The following is a 24,432-nucleotide window of genomic DNA, read 5'->3' on the forward strand; positions in this document are numbered from 1 at the left end:
CTGTAGTGGAGCGAGTCAAGAGCTTCAAGTTCCTAGGTGTCGACATTACTAAGGAATTATTATGGTACACACACACTAACACAGACGTAAAGAAGGCACGACAACAACTCTTCCACCTCAGGAAGCTGAAAAGATTACGCATGGGCCCTCAGATCCTCAAAAAGTTCTACACCTGCACCATTGAGAGCATCTTGACTGGCTGAATTATCCCTTTTTATGGCAACTGCTTGGTATCTGACTGCAAGGCGCTACAGAGGTTAGTGCGGAAGGCCCAGTACATCACTGGGGCCGAGCTCCCTGCCATCCAAGATCACTATACCAGGCGGTGTCAATGGAAGACCCTAAAAATTGTCAAAGTCTCCATCCGCCCAAGTCATAAACGGTTCTCTCTGCTACCGCACAGCAAGCGGTGCCAATGCAGCAAGAGTGGAACCAACAGGACCGTGAATAGCTTCTACCTCGAAGCCACAAGACTGCTAAATAGTTAGTTAAATAGTTAACCAATAGCTACCCGGACTATCTGCATTGACCGAGTCTCATAGGAAAGTCTGAATACTTATGTAAAGAAGGTATCTGTTTTTTATTTTATTTTTACATTTGCAAAAAAATGTAAAAACCTGATTTTGATTTGTCTTTATGGGGTATTGTAGATTGATGAGGGGAAAAAACGATTTAATAAATTTTAGAATAAGGCTGTAATGTAACAAAATGTGGAAAAAGTCAAGAGATCTGAATACTTTCTGTATATGTAGAGTATACTGAACAAAAATATTAATGCAACATGCAACAATTTCAAGGATTTTACTGAGTTACAGTTCATTTAACGAAATCAGTCAATTGAAATAAAGAAATTAGGCCCTTTTTAAATCCATAGATTTATGGATGTCACATGACTGGGCAGGGGCGTAGCCATGGGTGGGCCTGGGAAGGCATAGGCCTACCCACTAGGGAGCCAGGCCAATCAGAATTGTTTTTTCTCCACAAAAGGGCTTTATTACCAACATAAATACTCCTCAGTTTCATCAGCTGTCTGGGTAGCTGGTCTCAGACAATCCCGCAGGTGAAGAAGACGGATGTGGAGGTCCTGGGCTGGCGTGGTTACACCTCTGCAGTTGTGAGTCTGGTTGGACGTACTGCCAAATTCTCTAAAACAACGTTGGAGGTGGCTTATGGTAGTGAAATGAACGTAAAATTCTCTAGCAACTGTTCTGGTGGTCATTCCTGCAGCCAGCATGCCAACTGGATGCTCCCTCAAACCTTTAGACATCTGTGGCACTGTGTTGTGTGACAAAATGCACATTTTAGAGTGGCCTTTTATTGTCTCCAGCCCAGGGGGTATCTGTGTAAAGATTACAGTGGCTTGTGAAAGTATTCACCCCCCTTGACATTTTTCCTAATTTGTTGCCTTACAACCTGGAATTAAAATAGATTTTTGGGGGGTTTGTATCATTTGATTTACACACACTATGCACTTTTATGTTTACATACCCTACATTACTCATCTTATATATACTGTACTCGATACCATCTACTGCATCTTGCCTATGCCGTTCTGTACCATCACTCATTCATATATCTTTATGTACATATTCTTTATCCCTTTACACTTGTGTGTATAAGGTAGTAGTTGTGGAATTGTTAGTTGGTTACTGCATTGTCGGAACTAGAAGCACAAGCATTTCGCTACACTCGCATTAACATCTGCTAACCATGTGTATGTGTGACAAATAATATTTGATTTGTTTTACACAACACTTTGAAGATGCAAAATATTTTTTTTATTGTGAAACAAACAAGAAATAACACAAAAAAACAGAAAACTTGAGCATCCATAACTATTCACCCCCCCAAAGGGAATACTTTGTAGAGCCACCTTTCGCAGCAATTACAGCTGCAAGTCTCTTGGGGTATGTCTCTATGATCTTGGCACATCTAGCCAGTGGGATTTTTGCCCATTCTATAAGGCAAAACTGCTCCAGCTCCTTCAAGTTGGATGGGTTCCGCTGGTGTGCAGCAATCTTTAAGGCATACCACAGATTCTCAATTGGATTGAGGTCTGAGATTTGACTAGGCCATTCCAAGACATTTAAATGTTTCCCCTTAAACCACTCGAGTGTTGCTTTAGCAGTATGCTTAGGGTCATTGTCCTGCTGGAAGGTGAACCTCCGTCCCAGTCTCAAATCTCTGGAAGTCTGAAACAGGTTTCCCTCAAGAATTTCTCTGTATTTAGCGCCATCCATCATTCCTTCAATTCTGGCCAGTTTCTCAGTCCCTGCCGATGAAAAACATCCCCACAGCATGATGGGTGGGGTTCTCGGGCTGATGAGAGGTGTTGGGTTTGTACTATACATAGCGTTTTCCTTGATGGCAAAAAAAGCTCAATTTTAGTCTCATCTGACCAGAGTACCTTCTTCCATATGTTTGGGGAGTCTCCCACATGCCTTTTGGCGAACACCAAACGTGTTTTCTTTTCTTTAAGCAATGGCTTTTTTTCTGGCCACTCTTCCGTAAAGCCCAGCTCTGTGGAGTGTATGGCTTAAAGTGGTCCTATGGACAGATACTCCAAACTCCGCTGTGGAGCTTTGCAGCTCCTTCAGGGTTATCTTTGGTCTCTTTGTTGCCTCTCTGATTAATGCCCTCCTTGCCTGGTCCGTGAGTTTTGGTGGGCGGCCCTATCTTGGCAGGTTTGATGTGGTGCCATATTCTTTAAATTGTTTAATAATGGATTTAATGGTGCTTCATGGGATGTTCAAAGTTTCAGATATTTTTTTATAACCCAACCCTGATCTGTACTTCTCCACAACTTTGTCCCTGACCTGTTTGGAGAGCTCCTTGGTCTTCATGGTGCCACTTGCTTAGTGGTGATGGGGCCTTTCAGAACAGGTGTATATATTCTGAGATTGCACACAGGTGGACTTTATTTACCTAATTATGTGGCTTCTGACAGTAATTGGTTGCACCAGATCTTATTTAGGGGCTTCATAGCAATGGGGGTGAATACATACTTTTTTGAAACAAGTTCTTTTTTCATTTCACTTCACCAATTTGGACTATTTTGTGTATGTCCATTTCATAAAATTAAAATTAAAATCTATTTAAATTACAGGTTGTATTGCAACAAAATAGGAAAAACACCAAGGGGGTTGCATACTTTTGCAAGGCATTGTATGCTGTTTAATCAGCTTCTTGATATGCCACACCGGTCTGGTGGATGGATTATCTTGGCAAAGGAGAAATGCTCACTAACAGGGATGCAAACACATTTTTGCACAACATTTAAGAGAAATACGTTTTTTGTGCATATGGATCATTTTTGGAATATTTTATTGCAGCTCATTAAAAACATGGGATGAACCCTTTAAATGTTGCATTAATATTTTTGTTCAGTATACATATCTACCTCAATTACCTCGTACCCCTGCACATTGACTCTGTACTGGTTCCCACGTGTATATAGCCAAGTTATCGTTACTCATTGTGTAATTATTCCTTGTGTTATTATTTTTCTATTATTTCTATTTGTTTCTCTGCATTGTTGGGAAGGGCCAGTAAGTAAGCATTTCACTGTTAGTCTACACCTGTTGTTTACGAAGCATCTGACAAATACAATTTGATTTGATTCCCACTAAAAAAATATTTTTGAAAGCTTGACAATCAGTTTGAGCAGACTTGAGCTCTTAAGAATAAGATGTGAATGTATGGAAATGGCATAACAAGAAATTATTTTTGAAAGGTTTTTAGACACAGGCACATCGTGATCTTACATTAAATAAATTGATTGTGAATCTCTTTAGTTTTGGTTTATTAATATAAAGCGAATTCTCCCAACTCTTGAGAAGAACAAACTGTCTTTCTATTACCTTTTCCAAGGACTAAGCTGTAGTAACCTTGATCTAGCTTGATCATGAGCCATACTCTACTAGAAGTGTTGCACTTGCTACCTCAGCTGCAAGTCTGRCTGGAAAGACTAGCCTTGATGAAAAGCTCTCTCACACAACGTCCACTTATAAAATGTACTTTGTTACTTATAAAACATATAAACAATTCACTTAGAAAACATGTTTGTCCACAAGTCTATAAATCATGTGTACCTAGTGCCCTCACACATGTTTATTTTGTGGTGTGTAGCCTACTGAACTCTGGGTGTAGTATGTACTGTACATGTATGTACCCATGTGTGTATTTGTGTGTGTGTGTGTGTGCTTGCATCTGTGTGTGCATGTGTGTGTGTGAGAGAGCGGCAACACGTGTGTGTGTGTGTGTGTGTGTGTGTGTGTGTGCTCATCCTCATTCCATCTACGCACAGAATAATTGCGCGTGACTCACAGTTGGAAGGGAGAGTCATCCCACTCACACAACATTATCAGTGGGAGTTCATCTTTTAATAGAGTAGCTGAGAGGCCAACTAAATCTGACCATAATGTTTGCCTGCTGCCCAGCAAGAATACATAGCAGCATAACGTCAACTGGCACACTCCATATTGACTTGGCGATGCCGTGCTGTGGTATCATTAAACACGTCAAAACTTTATAGGGCTGTAAAAGAATGAGCAGGATTTAGGCTTCTTCAAATAGGTTTGGCTCATAAGAAGGGGATTATAGTCATATTTGTGCACAGGACCAATTGGTGTTGGCAGTGTGAATGGACACACAACAAATCTCAAAAGTAGAGTGTTGCATTAAACTGTGTGGCCAATCTATGTAAAAAGACTAGGAGTTACAGGGCCATCAAATCCCTTGAGTAATCTAAGTTCAGTAGAAAGCCAGAATCATCAAACTGAAAGCCATTAAACATTGAATTGCCTACCTACTATTCCACCTCACAAATTTGGTTCAAAACTTCATTATGCCGATGAGGTGAGAGCATGGCCCAGTACCTCGGAAGGTACTGATCTGATCCAATTTAGATGTTCTCTCTGGCTGTTGCTAAGTGCCATCTCAGGCAAAGCCTTCCGTTGATTAAAGCAGGACTTAATAGAGTTGAGACCTTTGCTCCCCAATATTGTTGCAGTGGACAAAGCTGCCAAGTGTGCACTTACAGTATGAAATAAAATCCCAAACGCACACAAGCCTGACAGAATCAGCCCCGGCAGACACTTTTTCCCAAGTATGGATGGAGTTTTAATATCACGCCACAAAACATTTCCCCAGACCAGCCATTGCAAACACTAAAAGTGGCAGGGAGAGAGAGAGAAAGAGAAAGAGGGTAGAAAGAGAGAGACAAAGTGCTTTCATTTCTGGATGAGGGCTTAACAAATGAGGGAATAACTACATCGCCTCTCTACCTTGGGAGATGGGATAAGTGAATAAGCACCAACTCTAATTTGCCTAACAACTCAAATGTTTTTAAAGTTGTGGGATTGGGGAAGAAAGCCTGATATTTTCCTCTCTGCTAAGCAACCATTCTCAGTGACTCCCTGAATGGAAAAAGCAGACTTCTTGAAAATGGCAATTGTTAAATTCTCCCTCTTGGGAAATGAAAAGCTTGCCCTTTTATCTCATCTACCGAGTTCTTTCTTTTCTGAAGAATATGACATTATAAATGTTGCCTCAGACCAAGTGCCCACGAGATTATGGAACGTTGGTCTACCATTTCAAACAGATACTGGGTCTGCTGTCATATGATATTACATTGGAACTGATCGCTGTTGATAATGTGACACAAGTTTCTTCCCCTGAGAGGGAGGATAAGGAGATTTACTCATTCATAAAGCTTAATTCACAAATATGTACAATTTCTATCTCTCAAGAAACAGAAACCTACACCAGATGTTACATTGTACAAAGCTTTCATCAGCCATACCACCGTGATTGAAGTGGTAATTTTAGTGACAGTGTGGAATTGTCATAAATGATGAAATGGGGACATTTCCCCCTGAATGAAAACCAAACCACTAAACACACTGGTGCCTGCTGGGCCTCATATCCCTAATTCTATCAGTTCTAGTTCTTCTTTCCATCTTTTTCAGCCATCTCTCATCTGCTCCCTCCTATCTATTTCTTGTCTCTTCACTCCCTCTCTCTTTCTCGCTATCTCTCCTGTCTCTCTCTGTCCAGTGACAGTCCTTCCTCTCCACTGTGTGTGAGTGTGTGGGTGTGCTTCCTGTAACTCCACGTCAGATGCTGTGTGCGTTGAGAAAATGCAGCAGCTGTTGCTGCAAAGTCCAGCAGGCGTCAACAATCAAACAGGGAGAGATGCAGAGTCAGACAGGGCTGCTGTGATTGTCTCATCAACCATCAGCACTGACATTTCTGAGACGAAACTGACACCATGGGAATAGCAGTGTGTTTATCACAGTGTCTCAGGCTGGTATTAGTCATAAACTGTCTGTATGGAAATATGATGCACCCCCCGCCCCCCTCTTCACCACTCCCTCCTTCTTGCCCATGTCTAGTTCACAGACCTAGACCAAACGGATGTTACTGTTTACAATATAAACATTATTTTTTTTAACTATAGATAACTATACATTTTCTGTCATTCCTAGTGGAAACATCAAGCAACTGTAGGTTTGAAGTAGGGTAACAATGAGGTTGATGGAATGCTGGGACTAAAATGACAATATACAGAAAAGACTGTGGAGGGCGGTCTTCGAGAGTCAACAAAATGCATTTGTTCAAATATGGTTTAACTTTGGCTCATGTTAATCAGAGCCATCAGAGCCCTTTCCCAGCGTTTTAAGTCCCACATATCTTGTTATTCCAAGTTGTAGACTACATGGAGCTGTGGACCAATGAGCGAGGCGTTAATACCATTCTCTCACTGAGCTGCTGTTGTTCTTCTCTGGGGTTTTGTGACGGCAAAGTCCTCTCGGCTCATCCATCCAAGGCAGACAAATCGGGGCTTTCTCTCTAAGCGTGGCTGGCATGACTCACCAACAGTAAGGAAATGGAAGTATCAGAGTGACAAAGTGCTTCCCGAGGATGTAACTACCTTGAGGTAACTACTGACTATGACAAATTAACTCTCTTTGATTCCCCCCCTCCCCCACCGGGGTAAAATGCCCCCAGCCTTTAATTTTCACAGAAACCATTTCATGTCACCAACACTTTCCCTGGCTCCCACTACTCTTGCTCAACTAAAAATGTAATCTCTCATCTCAATTCCTTATCTCACTCCAACAAAAGATTGAGGTAAATGTATGTAATATTTGTCATTTAGAAAAAGTTATATACAGTGAGCTCCAAAAGTATTGGGAGAGTGACAATTTTTTAGTTTGTTTTTGGAGTGTACTCAAGCACTTTGTATTTGAAATGATAGAGTGCAGACTGTCAGACTGAGCATAACCGTTTAGAAATTACAGCCCTTTCTGTACATGGTCTCCCCATTTTAGTGGACCAAAACTTTTGGAACAAATTCAGTTATGTATTAAAAACTATTCATAGCACGCAATGACTACATCAAACTTCTGACTCTTCAAATTTCTTGGATGCATTTGCTGTTTGTTTTGGTTGTGTTTCAGATTATTTTGTGGCCAATAGAAAGGAATGGTAAATAATGTATTGTGTCATTTTGGAGTCGCTTTTATTGTAAATAAGAATAGAATGCATTTCTAAACACTTCTATATTAATGTGGATGCTACCACGGATAATCCTGAATGAATCATGAATAACTGAGTGAGAATATTTCAGTTGCACAAATGTCGTTATTATAAATATAATATTATTTTACATCATTTTTTAAATGTATTTATTTATTTTAATAAAAAAATGTAAAACTACATTGTTGATTAAGGGCTTGTAAGTAAGCATTTCACTGTAAGGTCTACACCTGATGTATTTGGCACATGTGACAAATAACATTTGATTTGATTAATCATGGTAGCATCCACATTAATGTAGTGTTTAGAAACATATTCTATTCTTATTTACAATAAAAGTGACTCCAAAATGACACAATACATTATTTACCATTCCTTTCCATTGGGCACAACATAATCTGAAACACAACCAATAACAAACAGCAAATGCATCCAACAAATGTGTAGAGTCACAAGCTTGATGTAGTCCACAAGGGTGCGTTCTGAGCCCTCTCCTGTATTCCCTGTTCACCCACGACTGCGTGGCCATGCACGCCTCCAACTCAATCATCACGTTTGCAGACGACACTACAGTGGTAGGAGCACCCCCTATCCACATCGACGGGACAGTAGTGGAAAGGGTAGTACGTTTTAAGTTCCTCGGCGTATACATCACAGACAAACTGAATTGGTCCACCACAGACAGCGTGGTGAAGAAGGCGCAGCTACGCGCCTCTTCAACCTCAGGAGGCTGAAGAAATTCGGCTTGTCACCAAAAGCACTCACAAACTTTTACAGATGCACAATCGAGAGCATTCTGTCAGGCTGTATCACCGCCTGGTACGGCAACTGCTCCGCCCACAACCGTAAGGCTCTCCAGAGGGTAGTGAGGTCTGCACAACGCATCACCGGGGGCAAACTACCTGCCCTCCAGGCCACCTACACCACCCGATGTCATAGGAAGGCCATAAAGATCATCAAGGACAACAACCACCCGAGCCACTGCCTGTTCACCCCGCTATCATCCAGAAGGTGAGGTTAGTACAGGTGCATCAAAGCTGGGACCGAGAGACTGAAAAACAGCTTCTATCTCAAGGCCATCAGACTGTTAAACAGCCACCACTAACATTGAGTGGCTGCTGCCAACATACTGACTCAACTCCAGCCACTTTAATAATGGAAAAATGTATGTAAAAAATGTATCGCTAGCCACTTTAAACAATGCCACTTAATATAATGTTTACATACCCTACATTACTCATCTCATATATACTGTACTCGATACCATCTACTGCATCTTGCCTATGCCGTTCTGTACCATCACCCATTCATATATTTTTATGTACATATTCTTTATCCCTTTACACTTGTGTGTATAAGGTAGTTGTTGTGAAATTGTTAGGTTAGATTACTCGTTGGTTATTACTGCATTGTCGGAACTAGAAGCACAAGCATTTTTGCAACACTTGCATTAACATCTGCTAACCATGTGTATGTGACAAATACAATTTGATTTGATTAGTCATTGTGTGCTATGCATATATAAGTGAATTTGTCCCAATACTTTTGGTCCACTAATTTTTAATCTCATAGTCATTGTACCATTTTAAATCCAAAGTGCTAGAGTACAGAGCCTAAACAACAGAAAATGTGTCACTGTCCCAAAACCTTTGGAGCTCACTGTATGCAATCTAATGAAGTTAGATTTATGAACTTATATATATATATGATTATAGAATATTTTGAGGTAAATGTATGTAATATTTTGTCATTTAGAAAAAGTTGTATATGTAATCTAATGAAGTTAAATCTATGAAGTTAGATATATGCATACATACACAGCATATACCAGTAGGGGAGGCTAAAGATAAATAATCCACTTGTTTATACAGAACAATTGTGTAATCAGTTATGCTGAGTATGTTTGGGGAAAAACACACCCTTTCAAAGTTTCTATCTTTATAAAATAAAACTATTAATTGTGCCAACTTATTTCCTGTAAAAATGTGTTTGCCTAAGGATGCACAGCAAATTTGCAATTGTTAAAATCTTGGTGTTAAGGTAAAAAGTGTTGTGAGTGTTACATCTGAGTGTTGCTTTTAGTAGGGTTAATACACAACCCACTGGGCACAGACATCAGTTCAACGTCTAGTTTTTATTTGCATTTGGTTGAGTTGGCAAATAACATGAATTCAACGAGAAATCAACAAAACATTTCACCATCATTGGATGAAGGTTCAAATGTGGGTGAAAAAAGACTAAATGGCCTGACATTGATGACTTTTTGCAAATCCAATTAGTTTCCCACCTTGATTCAACGTCCTCACATGTATTTATTTTTTGATGACATGGAAACAATGTTGATTCAACCGGTTTTTGCCCAGTGGCAACATACCCTACTATTAAAATGTTTTGCTGGATCTGAAATGGCACCATTTCAGGGCTCTGGACAAAAGTAACCTAGTGCATTCTATAGAGAATCGCGTGCCACTTGTTTACTTCACCTCTGGTTGAGCAGCGCTAGCAGCTCCCCTGCGTGGTACAGGTCATTGCGCGTCACGCGACTGAAGCGGAACGAGTTGAGGTTGCAGAACGTGACAGCGGGGAACACCATCACCGGGGTCGAGATCTCGTCCAGTTTGGTGACGTGTGGGTACTCCAGGTAGAAGTGTATTCGGTCCACGCACACAAACAGTAAGAAAGTCAAGGAGCCCAGGAAGAACACGACCCATAGACAGCGCTTGATGCAGACCCTCTCATAGGTGAAAATGTGCGAAATACCGTGCAGCGTTGAGTTTTGCGCAAAAGCCTCAACTGGGGGTGGCTGGTTGCAGTCCATTTCTTCGGATTCTACTTTGAGTTCCATTGTGCTCACAGTCTCGCTTAATGGCTATAAACAATGCTGAGTGACATTGAAATCGTTTGCAGTTCAGAAGGCAGGTAAATTAGTACACCTCACAATAACCTACATATTCAAATCTCTCCAAGCTAATAAAAACACATGCAATCGTCAATATTGGTGCACTTAATATATGTGATCTATGGGAATGTGTTTCATATAAAAATCCATACCATGCACCTGTAGCATCTCCAATGCACCTGTCAATAAAAGTAATAGATATTTAACGACTAGTCGCCGAACGTGCGGAAAACCAGCGCGAGATTTGCTGTCGATTTGCATCATTCAAAAGGCGGATTGCAAAAACAGCCCAAGGATTCCCTCCTCGAAGTCAGACGCGCAAGAATTCACAGTAAGAGTAAAAAATAAACCAAATAACTGAAGAGTATGATTCACCAAAATGCTCCTATTTTCCGTATAAAAGTCCCCATCCTCAGTGGACGGCGTTGGGAGACTGTTTTATCAAGTCCAGGTAGCCGATCTCAAAAAAGTGCAAGGCATTAGCCTACAGCGGTGAAAAATATAGACAACGTTCAGTCATTCCAGCGTCGGTCGCAAATGAGTGAGTGAACTAGGTCTCTTCCGTGTTGACTGTCAAGCTTCAGCTCATTGTTTAAGAGTAGGCTAGCTAGTTCATATCCGTCGTTCTGTTGCGACTGTCTGTTGGCAGTACCGTGGTCCTATATCCACAGGGGAGAGGTCCGAGACAGGAAAAGTTCCTAGGCACTGGCGGGCTTCGTGGTTGGATTGGTCAGTTGTGAGCGTTTTTTTTAATGAGTAGTGTCTAGCACTGGTAGCTGGCAGTGAGAGCACAGTGCAAGGGAGTGGACCTGTCCTGCACACTGAGAGATGTTAACTGTGGCATGTAGTTGTGATATGAGTAAACTCCCCTATCATGCAGAAAAGATGATGGAGAATGCAACAGAATGCACAGCCCTATTTCTCGCTCTCTCTCTCTCTGAGTAATACGATTGTGCATAACACCAAAAAAAAAAAAAAAATTCTCACTGTTGCATTAAAGGATTCTGTAGACCAACCCTGGTCTTGTAGACTAGAGACAAGTGTGCTATCTTGCTTCAGCCCACCACTGAAACACCAGAAGCCGCTGCACACTCTAGCTCTCTAGGGTTAGTATAACGCCTGCACTAGGCCTACTCCAGATGGTAACCTAGCTACTACCTTTTTAAACCGAACTACAGTATAGGTGCGCTAGCTTTCAATGATATGCGCTAAAGGGATCAACTGTCCTTGCTGTCCCCAGTCCACCTGGTCGTATTGCTGCTCCAGTTTCAACTGTTCCGCCTACGGAACCCTGACCTGTTCATCGGACGTGCTACCTTATCCCGGACCTGCTGTTTTTGACTCTCTCTCTACCGCACCTGCTGTCTCGAAAAGCCAACTATGAAAAGCCAACTGACATTTACTCCTGAGGTGCTGACCTGTTGCACCCTCTACAACTACTGTGATTATTATTATTTGACCCGGCTAGTCATCTATGAACGTTTGAACATCTTGTCAATGTACTGTTATAGTCTCCAGCCGGCACAGCCAGAAGAGGACTGGCCACCCCTCAGAGCCTGGTTCTTCTCTAGGTTTCTTCCTAGGTTCCTGGCTTTCTAGGGAGTTTTTCCTAGCCACCATGCTTCTACATCTGTATAGCGCTTTTTGACATCAGCTGATGTAAAAAGGGCTTTATATATACATTTGATTGATTGAAATGTATTTATGTATATGCGTGTTCATCAATAAACCAAGACACATTTAGCCCCCAATGGGATACTGGCATGAAAAATGTATCTAGTTCTGTAACATGGGAGTAATCCAGGCCTTACTAATATAACAAAATATTTATTATGTGTCATTAAATATGCATTACGCATCTCTCCAATGCACCAGGGATATGAACGACCACTTATAAAAGCCTCGCTAAATGGGAGTGTTTCACTTGACACTGGTACAGAGTATTGAGGGACACTCCTGGCTACCTCTACGATATCATTGACTTGAGTGAGTGCTTGAGTTTAAAAATGAATAGCTATTTCTGTATTAAAAGTAAGGTAGACATTGCCCTATATTTGAATGTCTACTAGGCTGCTCCTTTAACACCTTTAAGTAATTGACTAGCTGCACATTCTTCAAAATAAAGATTTTCCCTGTAAGCAAATACTTTTCTTATTGTCCTTGACTGATAACCTATCCCTCCACCTGCAACCTGGACTTAGGGGTAGACATAACATAGTAAACAAAATTCCAGGACACTTAAATTAGTAAAATGGTATGTATTAATTTGTTGATATCTATCATCAATTTGGTATGATATGTTACGAATTCCAATTTATTGTAGCTAACGTTAGCTAGGTAGTGTCCCGGATTTTAATTTACTATGTTACGTCTAGTCTATGAGACCAGCCTGATCCCTCTCCTGACATAGGTCTAATGGAAACAATAGAAAACTAAAAAGTCAAATATTTTATGAAGATGTGTTGGCTACAGGCCTACTTAAACATTTGAAACAATTTAGTCATTGGTCTTAGAAGTCATAATTTAAATAAACCGTATGCCTATTGTGGGACAGAGCCCACCTCTCTGTTGAGCCGTCACCAGTCAAATCAGCACTATGGACAGTGTCAAACCAGGTTTCAATGGTTCTGAGGGAATGTAATACAGTGTGTTCAATGCAGTCTCCGCTCCCGTAGATTGCGCCATTTAGAAATAATCCTAGCGAGATGAAGATTTACCAAGAAGGAAATAGCTCTGCTAGAGACGGAAGAGGAAGCGAGACACCCCACTCGCTGTTTTTTTCTGGTTTAATGAAAGTTAATGAACTAAGTAGACCAGACCCAGCAGCTGCTATTGCATTGGTGTCTGTCTATGGGAGACACACCCAGTTAAGTAGACCTGAACTAACCATTGTTTTCAATGGGTTGCTCCTTCAGCCAGTGATAGATGTAGGGTTGCTTGAAAGGGTAAGGAAGGAGTAAATTCAGTTGTAAGTGAACATTTAAGAACACAATACTATGCTAGTGTAACGGATGTGAAATGGCTAGCTAGTTAGCGGTGGTGCGCGCTAATAGCGTTTCAATCGGTTACGTCACTCGCTTTGAGACCTTGAAGTAGTGGTTCCCCTTGCTCTGCAAGAGCCACGGCTTTTGTGGAGCGATGGGTAACGATGCTTCGTGGGTGACTGTTGTTGATGTGTGCAGAGGGTCCCTGGTTCGTGCCCGGGACGGACTAAAGTTAAACTGTTACATTGATGCTGTTGACCCGGATCACTGGTTGCTGCGGAAAAGGAGGAGGTCGAAAGGGGGGGGGGGGTGTAACGGATGTGAAATGGCTAGCTAGTTAGCGGTGGTGCGCGCTAATAGCGTTTCAATCGGTTACGTCACTCGCGTTGAGACCTTGAAGTAGTGGTTCCCCTTGCTCTGCAAGAGCCGCGGCTTTTGTGGAGCGATGGGTAACGATGCTCCGTGGGTGACTGTTGTTGATGTGTGCAGAGGGTGCCTGGTTCGCGCCCGGGGCGAGGGGACGGACTAAAGTTATACTGTTACACTTTCTTGAACATATTCACAGATGGATCAAGGACCCTAAAACAGGGATGGCAGGAGCAACTGTTAGTGTTCCTGAGTTTAAGATGGCAGTGACGAAAAGAGCAACGAATCATTTATCTTTTTACACAAAGGAGTTGATGGCCATACTATTGGCTGCAGAGTGGGTGGAGGAGGTGAGGCTAGACAGGGTAGTCATCTGCTCTGACTCCTGTGCAGCACTGATAAGCTTAAATGAGTTTGTGTCTCAGAGCAGACAGGATCTATTGTATGAGGTTTTACAGTGCTTGTATAGGGTGAGACAGATGGGGGTATTTGTGATGTTCCTCAGGTTATGTGGGAGTAGAGTGGAATGAGGAGGTGGAGGTTCTCGCCAAGCAGGCTTTTAAACATCCTAATGTTGAGATGAAATCGTCAAATCAGTAAAGCAGAAGCCATGGGGTTAATAAAAAGTGGTTAAAAACAAGTGACAAGAGTTGTGGAAAGGGGAGAAAAAGGGAAGACACCTGTATAAGATCCAGAAAAGGTGGGGTCAGTGAGGTCCTCGGGCCGAGAGAGAAGGGAGGAAAGTCTAATTACAAGGCTGAGGCTGGGACACACAAGGCTCAATAGTACATTGAAATTGGTGGGAAAACATCCGACTGGGACGTGTGATCATTGTCAGGAGGAGATGGAGACAGTGGAACATGTTCTATTTCAGCACAAGAACTGTTCATCGGGAGCTTCATGAAATGGGTTTCAATGGCCAAGCAGCCGCACACAAGCCCAAGATCACCATGTGCAATGCCAAACGTTGGCTGGAGTGGTGTAAAGCACGCCATTGGACTCTGGAGCAGTGGAAATGCGTTCTCTGGAGTGATGAATCACTCTTCACAATGTGGCAGTCCGATGGACGAACCTGGGTTTGGCGAATGCCAGGAGAACGCTACCTGCCTAAATGCCAACTGTAAAGTTTGGTGAAGGAGGAATAATGGTCTGGGGCTGTTTTTCATGGTCTGGGCTAGGCCATTATTTCCAGTGAAGGGAAATTCTAGACGATTATGTGCTTCCAACTTTGTGGCAACAGTTTGGGGAAGGCCCTTTCCTGTTTCAGCATGACAATGCCCCCGTGCAGAAAGGGAGATCCATACAGAAATGGTTTGTCGAGATTGATGTGGAAGAACTTGACTGGCCTGCACAGAGCCCTGGTTGCAGACAGTCTGAATAGCTATTTTACAACTATAGCTAATACATTAGCAAGTTACCTTTTCAATCAGGTAGCTATGGGGAGAGTCAAGTCCAGTAGTTTTACTCACAGCAGGGGATTCAAGTAGATGCTTTTTCATTTGAAAAAGTGCCAGAGTCAGTGCTAAAGAAGCTGAAAGAACCTGATCATTCCAAAGCAACTGGCCTTGACAACATTCCTGATAGAGTTCTATGGGATGCTGTGGTAATTATCACCCTTCTGTGTAACTCACATTGTAAATCTGTCTATTGAACTAGGCTTTTTTCCCAGTGAACTAAAACTTGCAAGGGTCATTCCTCTATATAAAAAAGGTAATAAGATAGACAATGGAAACTATTGGCCTCTCTTAGTCCTGTGTATTTTATCTAAGGTCTTGGAAAAGATTATGTTCGAACAGATTGACCGATATATTTCCTTACATAATCTACTATATGAGCTCCAATCTGGCTTTAGGAAATCCCATTCCACTGAAACTTGCCTACTATATCTAACTGACCACATCAGGAAGGAAGTAGAAAGAGGGAAATTTTGTGGTATGGTTATGTTAGCTCTCCAAAAGGCATTTGATACGGTGGATCATGAGATTTGGTTAATCAAACTAAGAGCCATGGGCTTTAACAACTTAGTCACAAAATGGGTCAGCTCTTATCTGCAAGGAAGAAAACAGATGGTGGATGTGGACCCTGTCTTAACTCAAAATCTTGAACTGCGGGGTACCCCAAGGGAGTACCCCGTTGTATATAAATGATCTGAAATCTGCCTGTACAGATTGGTTTCCCACAAATACAAAAATGTGGTTGAGAAAGCCCTCAGAGCTGAACTTTTGAATGTCAGTAAATGGCTATATAACAATAAACTGTAACTTCACCTTAGAAAAATATCTTGTTCAGGTCCAAAGTTAAACTGAGGAAATCCCCTGGTTTTAAGGTGGTAGTAGGTGATATAGTAGTCACAGCAAAATACTTAATTACAGTGCATTCAGAAAGTATTCAGACTCCTTGACTTTTTCCTCATTAATCTACACACAATACCCCATAATGACAAAGCAAAAACAGGTTTACAAATAAACTTTACTTACATAAGTATTCAGACCCTTTGCTATGAGACTTGAAATTTGATCTCAGGTGCATCCTGTTTCCATTGATCATCCTCCGAGACAGGATTGTGTTGAGGCACAGATCTGGGGAAGGGTACCAAAACATTTCTGCAGCATTGAAGGTCCCCAAGAACACAGTGGCCTCCATCATTCTTAAATGGAGAAGATTCTTCCTAGAGCTGGCTGGCGGCCAAACTGATCAATCAGGGGAGAAGGGTCTTGGTCAGGGAGGTGACCAAGAACCCGATGGTCACTCTGACAGAGCTCTTTGGAGATGGGAGAACCTTCCAGGAGGACAACCATCTCTGCAGCACTCCACCAATCAGGCCTTTATGGTAGAGTGGTCAGACAGAAGCCACTCATCAGTAAAAGGCACATGACAGCCCGCTTGGAGTTTGCCAAAAGCCACCTAAAGACTCTCAGACCATGAGAAACAAGATTCTCTAGTCTGATGAAACCAAGATTGAACTCTTTGGCCTGAATGCCAAGCATCACGTCTGGAGGAAACCTAGCACCATCCCTACGGTGAATCATGGTGGTGGCAGCATCATGCTGTGGGTATGTTTTTCAGTGGCAGAGACTGGGAGACTAGTCAGGATCGAGTGAAAGATGAACAGAGCAAAGTACCTGCTCTAGAGCGCTCAGGACCTCAGACTGGGGCGAAGGTTCAACTTCCTACAGGACATCGACCTTAAGCACACAACCAAGACAACGCAGGAGTGGCTTTGGGGGAAGTCTTTGAATGTCCTTGAGTGGCCCAGCCAGAGCCCGGACTTGAACCCGATCGAACATCTCTGGAGAGACCTGAAAATAGCTGTGCAGCGACGCTCCCCATCCAACCTGACAGAGCTTGAGAGAATCTGCAGAGAAGAATGTGAGAAACTCACAATATACAGGTGTGCCAAGCTTGTAGCGTGATACCCAAGAAGACTCGAGGTTGTAATCGTCAGAGGTGTGAACTCGAGTCACATGACTTGGACTCGAGTCAGAATCGAGTCACAAATATGATGACTTGCAACTCGACTTTGACTCCAATGACACGTGACTTGACCTTGAGCCTTATAACTTGACCTGACTTGATACCCTCCCCAAGCCCAAATATAAAAAATGATGCTATTAAAAAGTGTGCAGCGCATCAACTCTTCATTTAACGGATTACAGTTTGAATCGGACAGCAGCCAATCAAATTGTGCCAGCTGAGAAAAAGTTGTGGGTGGCAGTGCAGAGGAACGTCGGCGGATGAATTCAGATGGAGCCCTTGAAAGATGATACCCCAAATTATTATTTTCGGATATAAAGACGACGCTGTATCAACAAAAAACGTATTGCAACTCACAAAACACGCAGGAAGACAATTACAGATGGAGGCGCAACAATTTCCAACTTTGTTCGACATTTGAAGCTGCACAAAGAACGTAAATCCTGCCTGATGTTACTGCTGTTCCTAAAACCATTGACATACGTTAGGGGGTGTGTCTTTCTCATGGCTACCCATGTATTTCCATGGAAATATAACATTTATTTGGAAAGTAATACATTTATAGATATTTTTAAAAGCATTCATGATTTGTGTAAACTATTGTGTAATATACTATTACTCTTGTTAAAAATATGAAATGGTATTACATTTGGTGAAGAGCGCATTATGACTTGTTTAGGACTCAACTCAAAGCTTAGAAATTGAGACTTGACTTGATACTTGACGGTCTTGACTTGAGATTTGACTCGGACTTGCCTGTCTTGACTTGGGACTTGACATGAGTGCTAAGACTTGAGGCTTACTTGTGACTTGTAAAACAATGACTTGGTCACACCTCTGGTAATCGCTGCCAAAGGTGCTTCAACAAATGACTGAGTAAAAGTTCTGAATACTTATGTAAATGTGATAGTTCTGTTTTTTTCATTTTTTTTCATTTACAAAAATGTCTAAAAAGCTATTTTTGCTTTGTCATTAAGGGGTATTGTGTGTAGATTGATGAGGGGGAAAAACGATTAAATCTGTAACGTAACAAAATGTGGAAAAAGTATGAGTTGATATATAAAACAATGCAAGATTCAAGACGTCGTGCTTTTCAGCTAAAATTATTATATAGACTTCTTGCCACAAACAAAATGTTCAATATTTGGGCATAAAATCATCGAAGCTCTGCAGGTTTGGTTGTGAGGATGCAGAATCAATAGACCATTTATTTTGGTATTGCCCTCAGGTAGCCAGTTTCTGGTCTCAGGTTCAGGAATGACTGAAAATGCACAGCATTGATCTAAAATTGACCCTAGAAATAGTACTGTAAGGAGATCAGTCAATTGCTAATATAAACTCAGCAAAAAAAGAAACGTCCTCACTGTCAACTGCGTTTATTTTCAGCAAACTTAACATGTGTAAATATTTGTATGAACATAAGATTCAACAACTGAGACATAAACTGAACAAGTTCCACAGACACATGTGACTAACAGAAATTGAATAATGTGTCCCTGAACAAAGGGGGGGTGTCAAAATCAAAAGTAAGTCAGTATCTGGTGTGGCCACCAGCTGCATTAAGTACTGCAGTGCATCGGCTCCTCATGGACTGCACCAGATTGGCCAGTTCTTGCTGTGAGATGTTATCCCACTCTTCCACCAAGGCACCTGCAAGTTCCCGGACATTTCTGGGGGGAATGGCCCTAGCCCTCACCCTTCAATCCAACAGGTCCCAGACGTGCTCAATGGGATTGAGATCCGGGCTCTTCGCTGGCCATGGCAGAACACTGACATTCCTGTCTTGCAGGAAATTACGCACAGAACGAGCAGTATGGCTGGTGGCATTGTCATGCTGGAGGGTCATGTCAGGATGAGCCTGCAGGAAGGGTACCACATGAGGGAGGAGGATGTCTTCCCTGTAACGCACAGCGTTGAGATTGCCTGCAATGACAACAAGCTCAGTCCGATGATGCTGTGAAACACCGCCCCAGACCATGACGGACCCTCCACCTCCAAATCGATCCCGCTCCAGAGTACAGGCCTCGGTGTAACGCTCATTCCTTCGACGATAAACGCAAATCCGACCATCACCCCTGGTGAGATAAAACCGCGACTCGGCAGTGAAGAACACTTTTTGCCAGTCCTGTATGGTCCAGTGACGGTGGGTTTGTGCCCATAGGTGATGTTGTTGCCGGTGATGTCTGGTGAGGACATGCCTTACAACAGGCCTACAAGCCCTCAGTCCAGCCTCTCGCAGCCTATTGCAGACAGTCTGAGCACTGATGGAGGGATTGTGCATTCCTGGTATAACTCGGGCAATTGTTGTTGCCATCCTGTACCTGTCCCGCAGGTGATGTTCGAATGTACCGATCCTGTGCAGGTGTTGTTCCACGTGGTCTGCCACTGCGAGGATGATCAGCTGTCCGTCCTGTCTCCCTGTAGCGCTGTCTTAGGGGTCTCACAGTACCGACATTGCAATGTATTGCCCTGGCCACATCTGCAGTCCTCATGCCTCCTTGCAGCATGCCTAAGGCACGTTCACGCAGATGAGCAGGGATCCTGGGCATCTTTCTTTTGGTGTTTTTCAGAGTCAGTAGAAAGGCCTTTTTTTTGTCCTAAGTTTTCATAACTGTGACCTTAATTGCCTACCGTCTGTAAGCTGTTAGTGTCTTAACAACCGTTCCACAGGTGCATGTTCAATAATTGTTTATGGTTCATTGAACAAGCATGGGAAACAGTGTTTAAACCCTTTACAATGAAGATCTGTGAAGTTATTTGGATTTTTACGAATTATCTTTGAAAGACAGGGTCCTGAAAAAGGAAGTTTCTTTTTTTGCGGAGTTTACTAATACTCTTAGTAAACGTATTTATTTTCGATTCGCAATCTGTAGATTCGATTAGATAGATTGAAATTGTATGTTAAACATCGCAGCATAGTTGAAATATATATGTTGCATAGAAACACGAAGTGGGTGGCCAGCAGAGATAGATGGGATAGGCTGAGGGTTGGGATGTGGAATTGGAGACAAGTGGGAGTGGAGTTGCTGTGTGGGTGATAGAATGATGGTTAAAGATGGGGGGGAGAAAAAAAAAAGTCTAAATAAAACAATAAAAAGTACGTTTGAATGATTTTCAGCAAACTTAACATGTGTAAATATTTGTATGAACATAACAAGATTCGACAGTGTTTTTACAGCTAATGCCGGTTTGCCTGATGCTGATGCCGTGCAGGTGTTTGTACCCATGCATATACACACACTCTCATTCAAATAAACGCATACAAGAACACACACATACATTTAATAGTGCCAGACATGCACACAAACATATAGAGTTGGCTTGCTGTTATGATTTTAGTTGTCCTTGATGTCCTTTGTTTTAAATTTATTTTATTTTTTAAATATTTTTTTTTGCATTGTTGTTTGCTGTTTTCTTCTGTCTTTTTATTTTTTCTCTTTAGTTCATTCTCTTGGTTGTTGGTGCATTGGGGGGGTTCTTGGGGGTGGGGAATGGAATTAATTTTATTTTTTATTTTTCTTCTTGGGGGGGACTGTGGGAGGGGTCTTCGAATGGGTGAGGGACAGCTATTGGGGAACTGTGGGTGGGGATCTTGGAGGGTTCGGGTTCATGTTTTTTGGCCTGGTGGGAGAAATGTCAACGTGCCCTTGAGCAGGGCATTGACCCTGGATGCTTCTGTGTGTCGATCTGAATGGGAGTCTGTTGGATGACTGGTATGATGTAGTTGTTGAGCGGCTTCACTGCAAGTATATTGTATGTTTCGGATATTCAATAAAAAAATATATAATACATTTAAAAAATAATAAATAAATGTTGAAGAAGTAAAGGGGTCTAAATACTTTCCGAATGCACCGCTTCTTAGATGTGTGCTAGATAACCATCTGACAGGGCACAGCATGGCACAAAAAGTGCCAAAATGAACCATAAAATTAAGTTTCTGTCAAGAACCTCCAAATATCTGGATAAGAATGCAATGGTGGCATTGGCATTGTTCAGTACCACTTTGACTATTTATCCTGGTACAAACCCCCAAGATAATTAAAAATAAATTGAAGACATCTCAGAAGAAATTAGTCTGGATTATTCTAAAACTTCCAGCACGTACTCATCTTGACCATTCCCACTTTGAAAGCCTTAGATGGCTCAAAGTGGAGGAGAGAGTCTCTCAGATTAAATTCTGTCTTGTACATAAGATTGTGCACAGTATGGTCCCCATGTACCTATGTAACTACTTTAACTTGTTCCGGGATAACCATAACTATTCCACTGGAAGAAGTGAAACTGACATAGTTTATTTTAGATTTAATAGAGGTATGGGGAAATAAACGTTGTACTTCGCTGCCAGTCTTTGGATTGATATTCCAAAGACTTTTGAAATGTATAACTTCCATTAGGTAGTTTCAAGATTTTGCTGAATTATATATATATATTTTTTACCACTTCTCAAAAATGAGTCGGAAGATTATAGTATGCCTTTTGGTGCCTGTTGTGTATCATATTTTGATTGTCTGGTATATATTATGGATTGATTGTTTTATATATTAAGGGTATGTGAGACAAGGGCGATGTACCTGTCCATAGTTGTTTATTAGGAAATGGAACTGTAGTAATTATCTCACATTATGAAACAAACAACAATTTTGTCTGTCATTGTCTGTTGCCACTACCATTGCTGCCTAACCTTACTGCGTCCCCCCTTCCCCCTCCAAAAGGAGCACAATGTTAATAAGATTTTAAGCTTTATTGTGTTTTCCTTGATTATTTTCTTAAATTGTATGTGGAGGCGTCACAGGCTGGAGAGCCCTTATGTATTTTTTAAAATGGTCTAATAAATTCAATCAATCAATCGGAACGCCGACTGCGAGCCAGGACTAATCGCCCAATATCAGTGCCTGACATCACGAATGCTCTTGTGGCTGAATGGAAGCAAGTCCCCACAGCAATGTTCCAACATCCACTGGAAAGTCTTCCCAGAAGAGTGGAGGCTGTTATAGCAGCAAAGGGGGAATCAACTCCATATTAAACGGCCATGATTTTGGAGTGAAATGTTTTACGAGCAGGGTTCCACACACTTCGGTCATGTAGTGCAGTGGTTCCCAAACTTTTTATAGTCCCATACCCCTTCAAACATTCAACCTCCAGCTGCGTACCCCCTCTAGCACCAGGGTCAGCGTACACTCAAATGTTGTTTTTTGCCATCATTGTAAGCCTGCCACACACACACACTATATGATACATTTATTAAACATAAGAATGAGTGTGAATATTTGTCCCAACCCGGCTTGTGGGAAGTGACAAAGAGCTCTTATAGGACCAGGGCACAGATAATAATAATCAATAATTTTGCTCTTTATTTAACTATCTTACATAAAAAAACGTATTTGTTCATCGAAAATTGTGAATAACTCACCACAGGTTAATGAGAAGGGTGTGCTTGAAAGGATGCACATAACCCTCAATGTTGGGTTGTATTGGAGAGAGTCTCAGTCTTAAATCATTTCCCACACACAGTCTGTGCCTGTATTTCGTTTTTATACTAGTGAGGGCCGAGAATCCAGTCTCACATAGGTACGTGACTGCAAAGGGCATCAGTGTCTTAACAGTGCGATTTGCCAAGGCAGGATATTCTGAGCACAGCCCAATCCAGAAATCTGGCAGTGGGTTCTGATTAAATTAAATTTTCACAGAACCGCTTGTTGCAATTTCGATGTGGCTCTCTTGTTCCGATATCAGTAAGTGGACTGGAGGCAGGGCATGAAAGGGATAACGAATCCAGTTGTTTGTGTCATCCTTTTTGGGAAAGTACCTGCGTAATTGTGTACCCAACTCACTCAGGTGCTTCTCTATATCACATTTGACATTGTCTGTCATTTTGAGTTCATTTGCACACAAATAATATAATGCTGGAATGACCTGTGTGTTGTCCTTGTTAATGCAGACTCCAATTTCTTAATCATAGCCTCAATTTTGTCCCGCGCATTAAATATAGTTGCAGAGAGTCCCTGTAATCCCAGATTCAGATCATTCAGGCAAGAAAAAAACATCACCCAGATTGGCCAGTCGTGTGAGAAACTCGTCATCATGCAAGTGGTTAGCAAAGTTAACCATTTTCACTGTAGTGTCCAAAACGTCTTTCAAGCTGTCAGACATTCCCTTGGCAGCAAGAGCCTCTTGGTGGATGCTGCAGTGTACCCAAGTGGCGTCGGGAGCAACTGCTTGCACGTGCGTTACCACTCCACTATGTCTCCCTGCCATGGCTTTTACTCAGTACAGATACCAATACATCTTGACCACCAAAGTTCATTTGATGTCACAAAGCTGTCCAGTACTTTAAAAATATCCTCTTCTGTTGTCCTAGTTTACAGTGGTTTGCAGAAGAAGATGTCTTCCTTAATTGACCCCCCATAAACGTAGTGGACATGTGCCAGGCCCGCCACGTCTGTTGACTCATCCAGCTGTAACGCATAGTATTCACTGGCTTGTATGCGAAGCAGTAATTGTTTCAAAACATCTCCTGGAAGAATTAAGTCCTCCACAATAGTATGGGGCTTGCCTGTCCTAGCCACTCAGTAGCTCGCCATATAAGCCCCTTCTTATTAATGGTATCTGTTGCTTTTATACATGTCTTACTACTCAAAAGTCGTCTTAATTCTCGCTCAAAAAACTGTCTTATTTTTCAAATTGGCATGTTTTGTTTCTAAATGTCTGCGCAAGGGTGAAGGTTTCATCAAGTTGTGAGATAGTACTTTTGCACATATAACACACTGTGACTGAAGAAAGGCACTACTCCCAATATAGGTGAACCCCAAAACAATGTAGTTCTCATCATATTTGCGCCTCTTCGATGGTCCAACGTCCCTGTCTGTTATTCGGTGCTTTCCCGGGTAAGTGGGCAGTAGGTCTTTGGCTGCATCAGATTCACAAATATCAGGGTCCATGCTAGCTGGGCTAACAACAAATGTAGAATTACTGATGCTAGCATTGGATGTGCTCGTGGAAGCAGAACAACTTGTGTCATGACAGGTGCAGGTGTAGTACTGCTGGTAGTAGTACTAATCACCCAAATGTATAGCCCCGTTGGAAAATATAAAATGGACTGTTTGAAAATGTGAACATTTTTTAAATGTTATTTTTTAATGTTAATCACATTTTTATTTGGCGTACCCC

General features: G+C 41.9%; 1 protein-coding gene across 2 annotated transcripts in view; it reads right to left on the reverse strand.

The window, feature by feature from the left end:
* The window catches only part of LOC111977183 (acid-sensing ion channel 1-like), a 93,806-nt gene extending 83,259 nt beyond the window's left edge, over positions 1–10,547 (reverse strand). For both annotated transcript variants that reach the window (XM_070447867.1, XM_024006524.3), the window contains exon 1: positions 10,026–10,547. In XM_070447867.1, coding sequence (XP_070303968.1) covers positions 10,026–10,387 — 362 coding nt within the window. In that variant the 5' untranslated portion in view covers positions 10,388–10,547. The remainder of the gene's footprint in view (positions 1–10,025) is intronic.
* Positions 10,548–24,432: the final 13,885 nt, after the last annotated feature.

This window comes from Salvelinus sp. IW2-2015, linkage group LG17 (genome assembly GCF_002910315.2).
Source record: "Salvelinus sp. IW2-2015 linkage group LG17, ASM291031v2, whole genome shotgun sequence".
NCBI lineage: Eukaryota > Metazoa > Chordata > Actinopteri > Salmoniformes > Salmonidae > Salvelinus > Salvelinus sp. IW2-2015.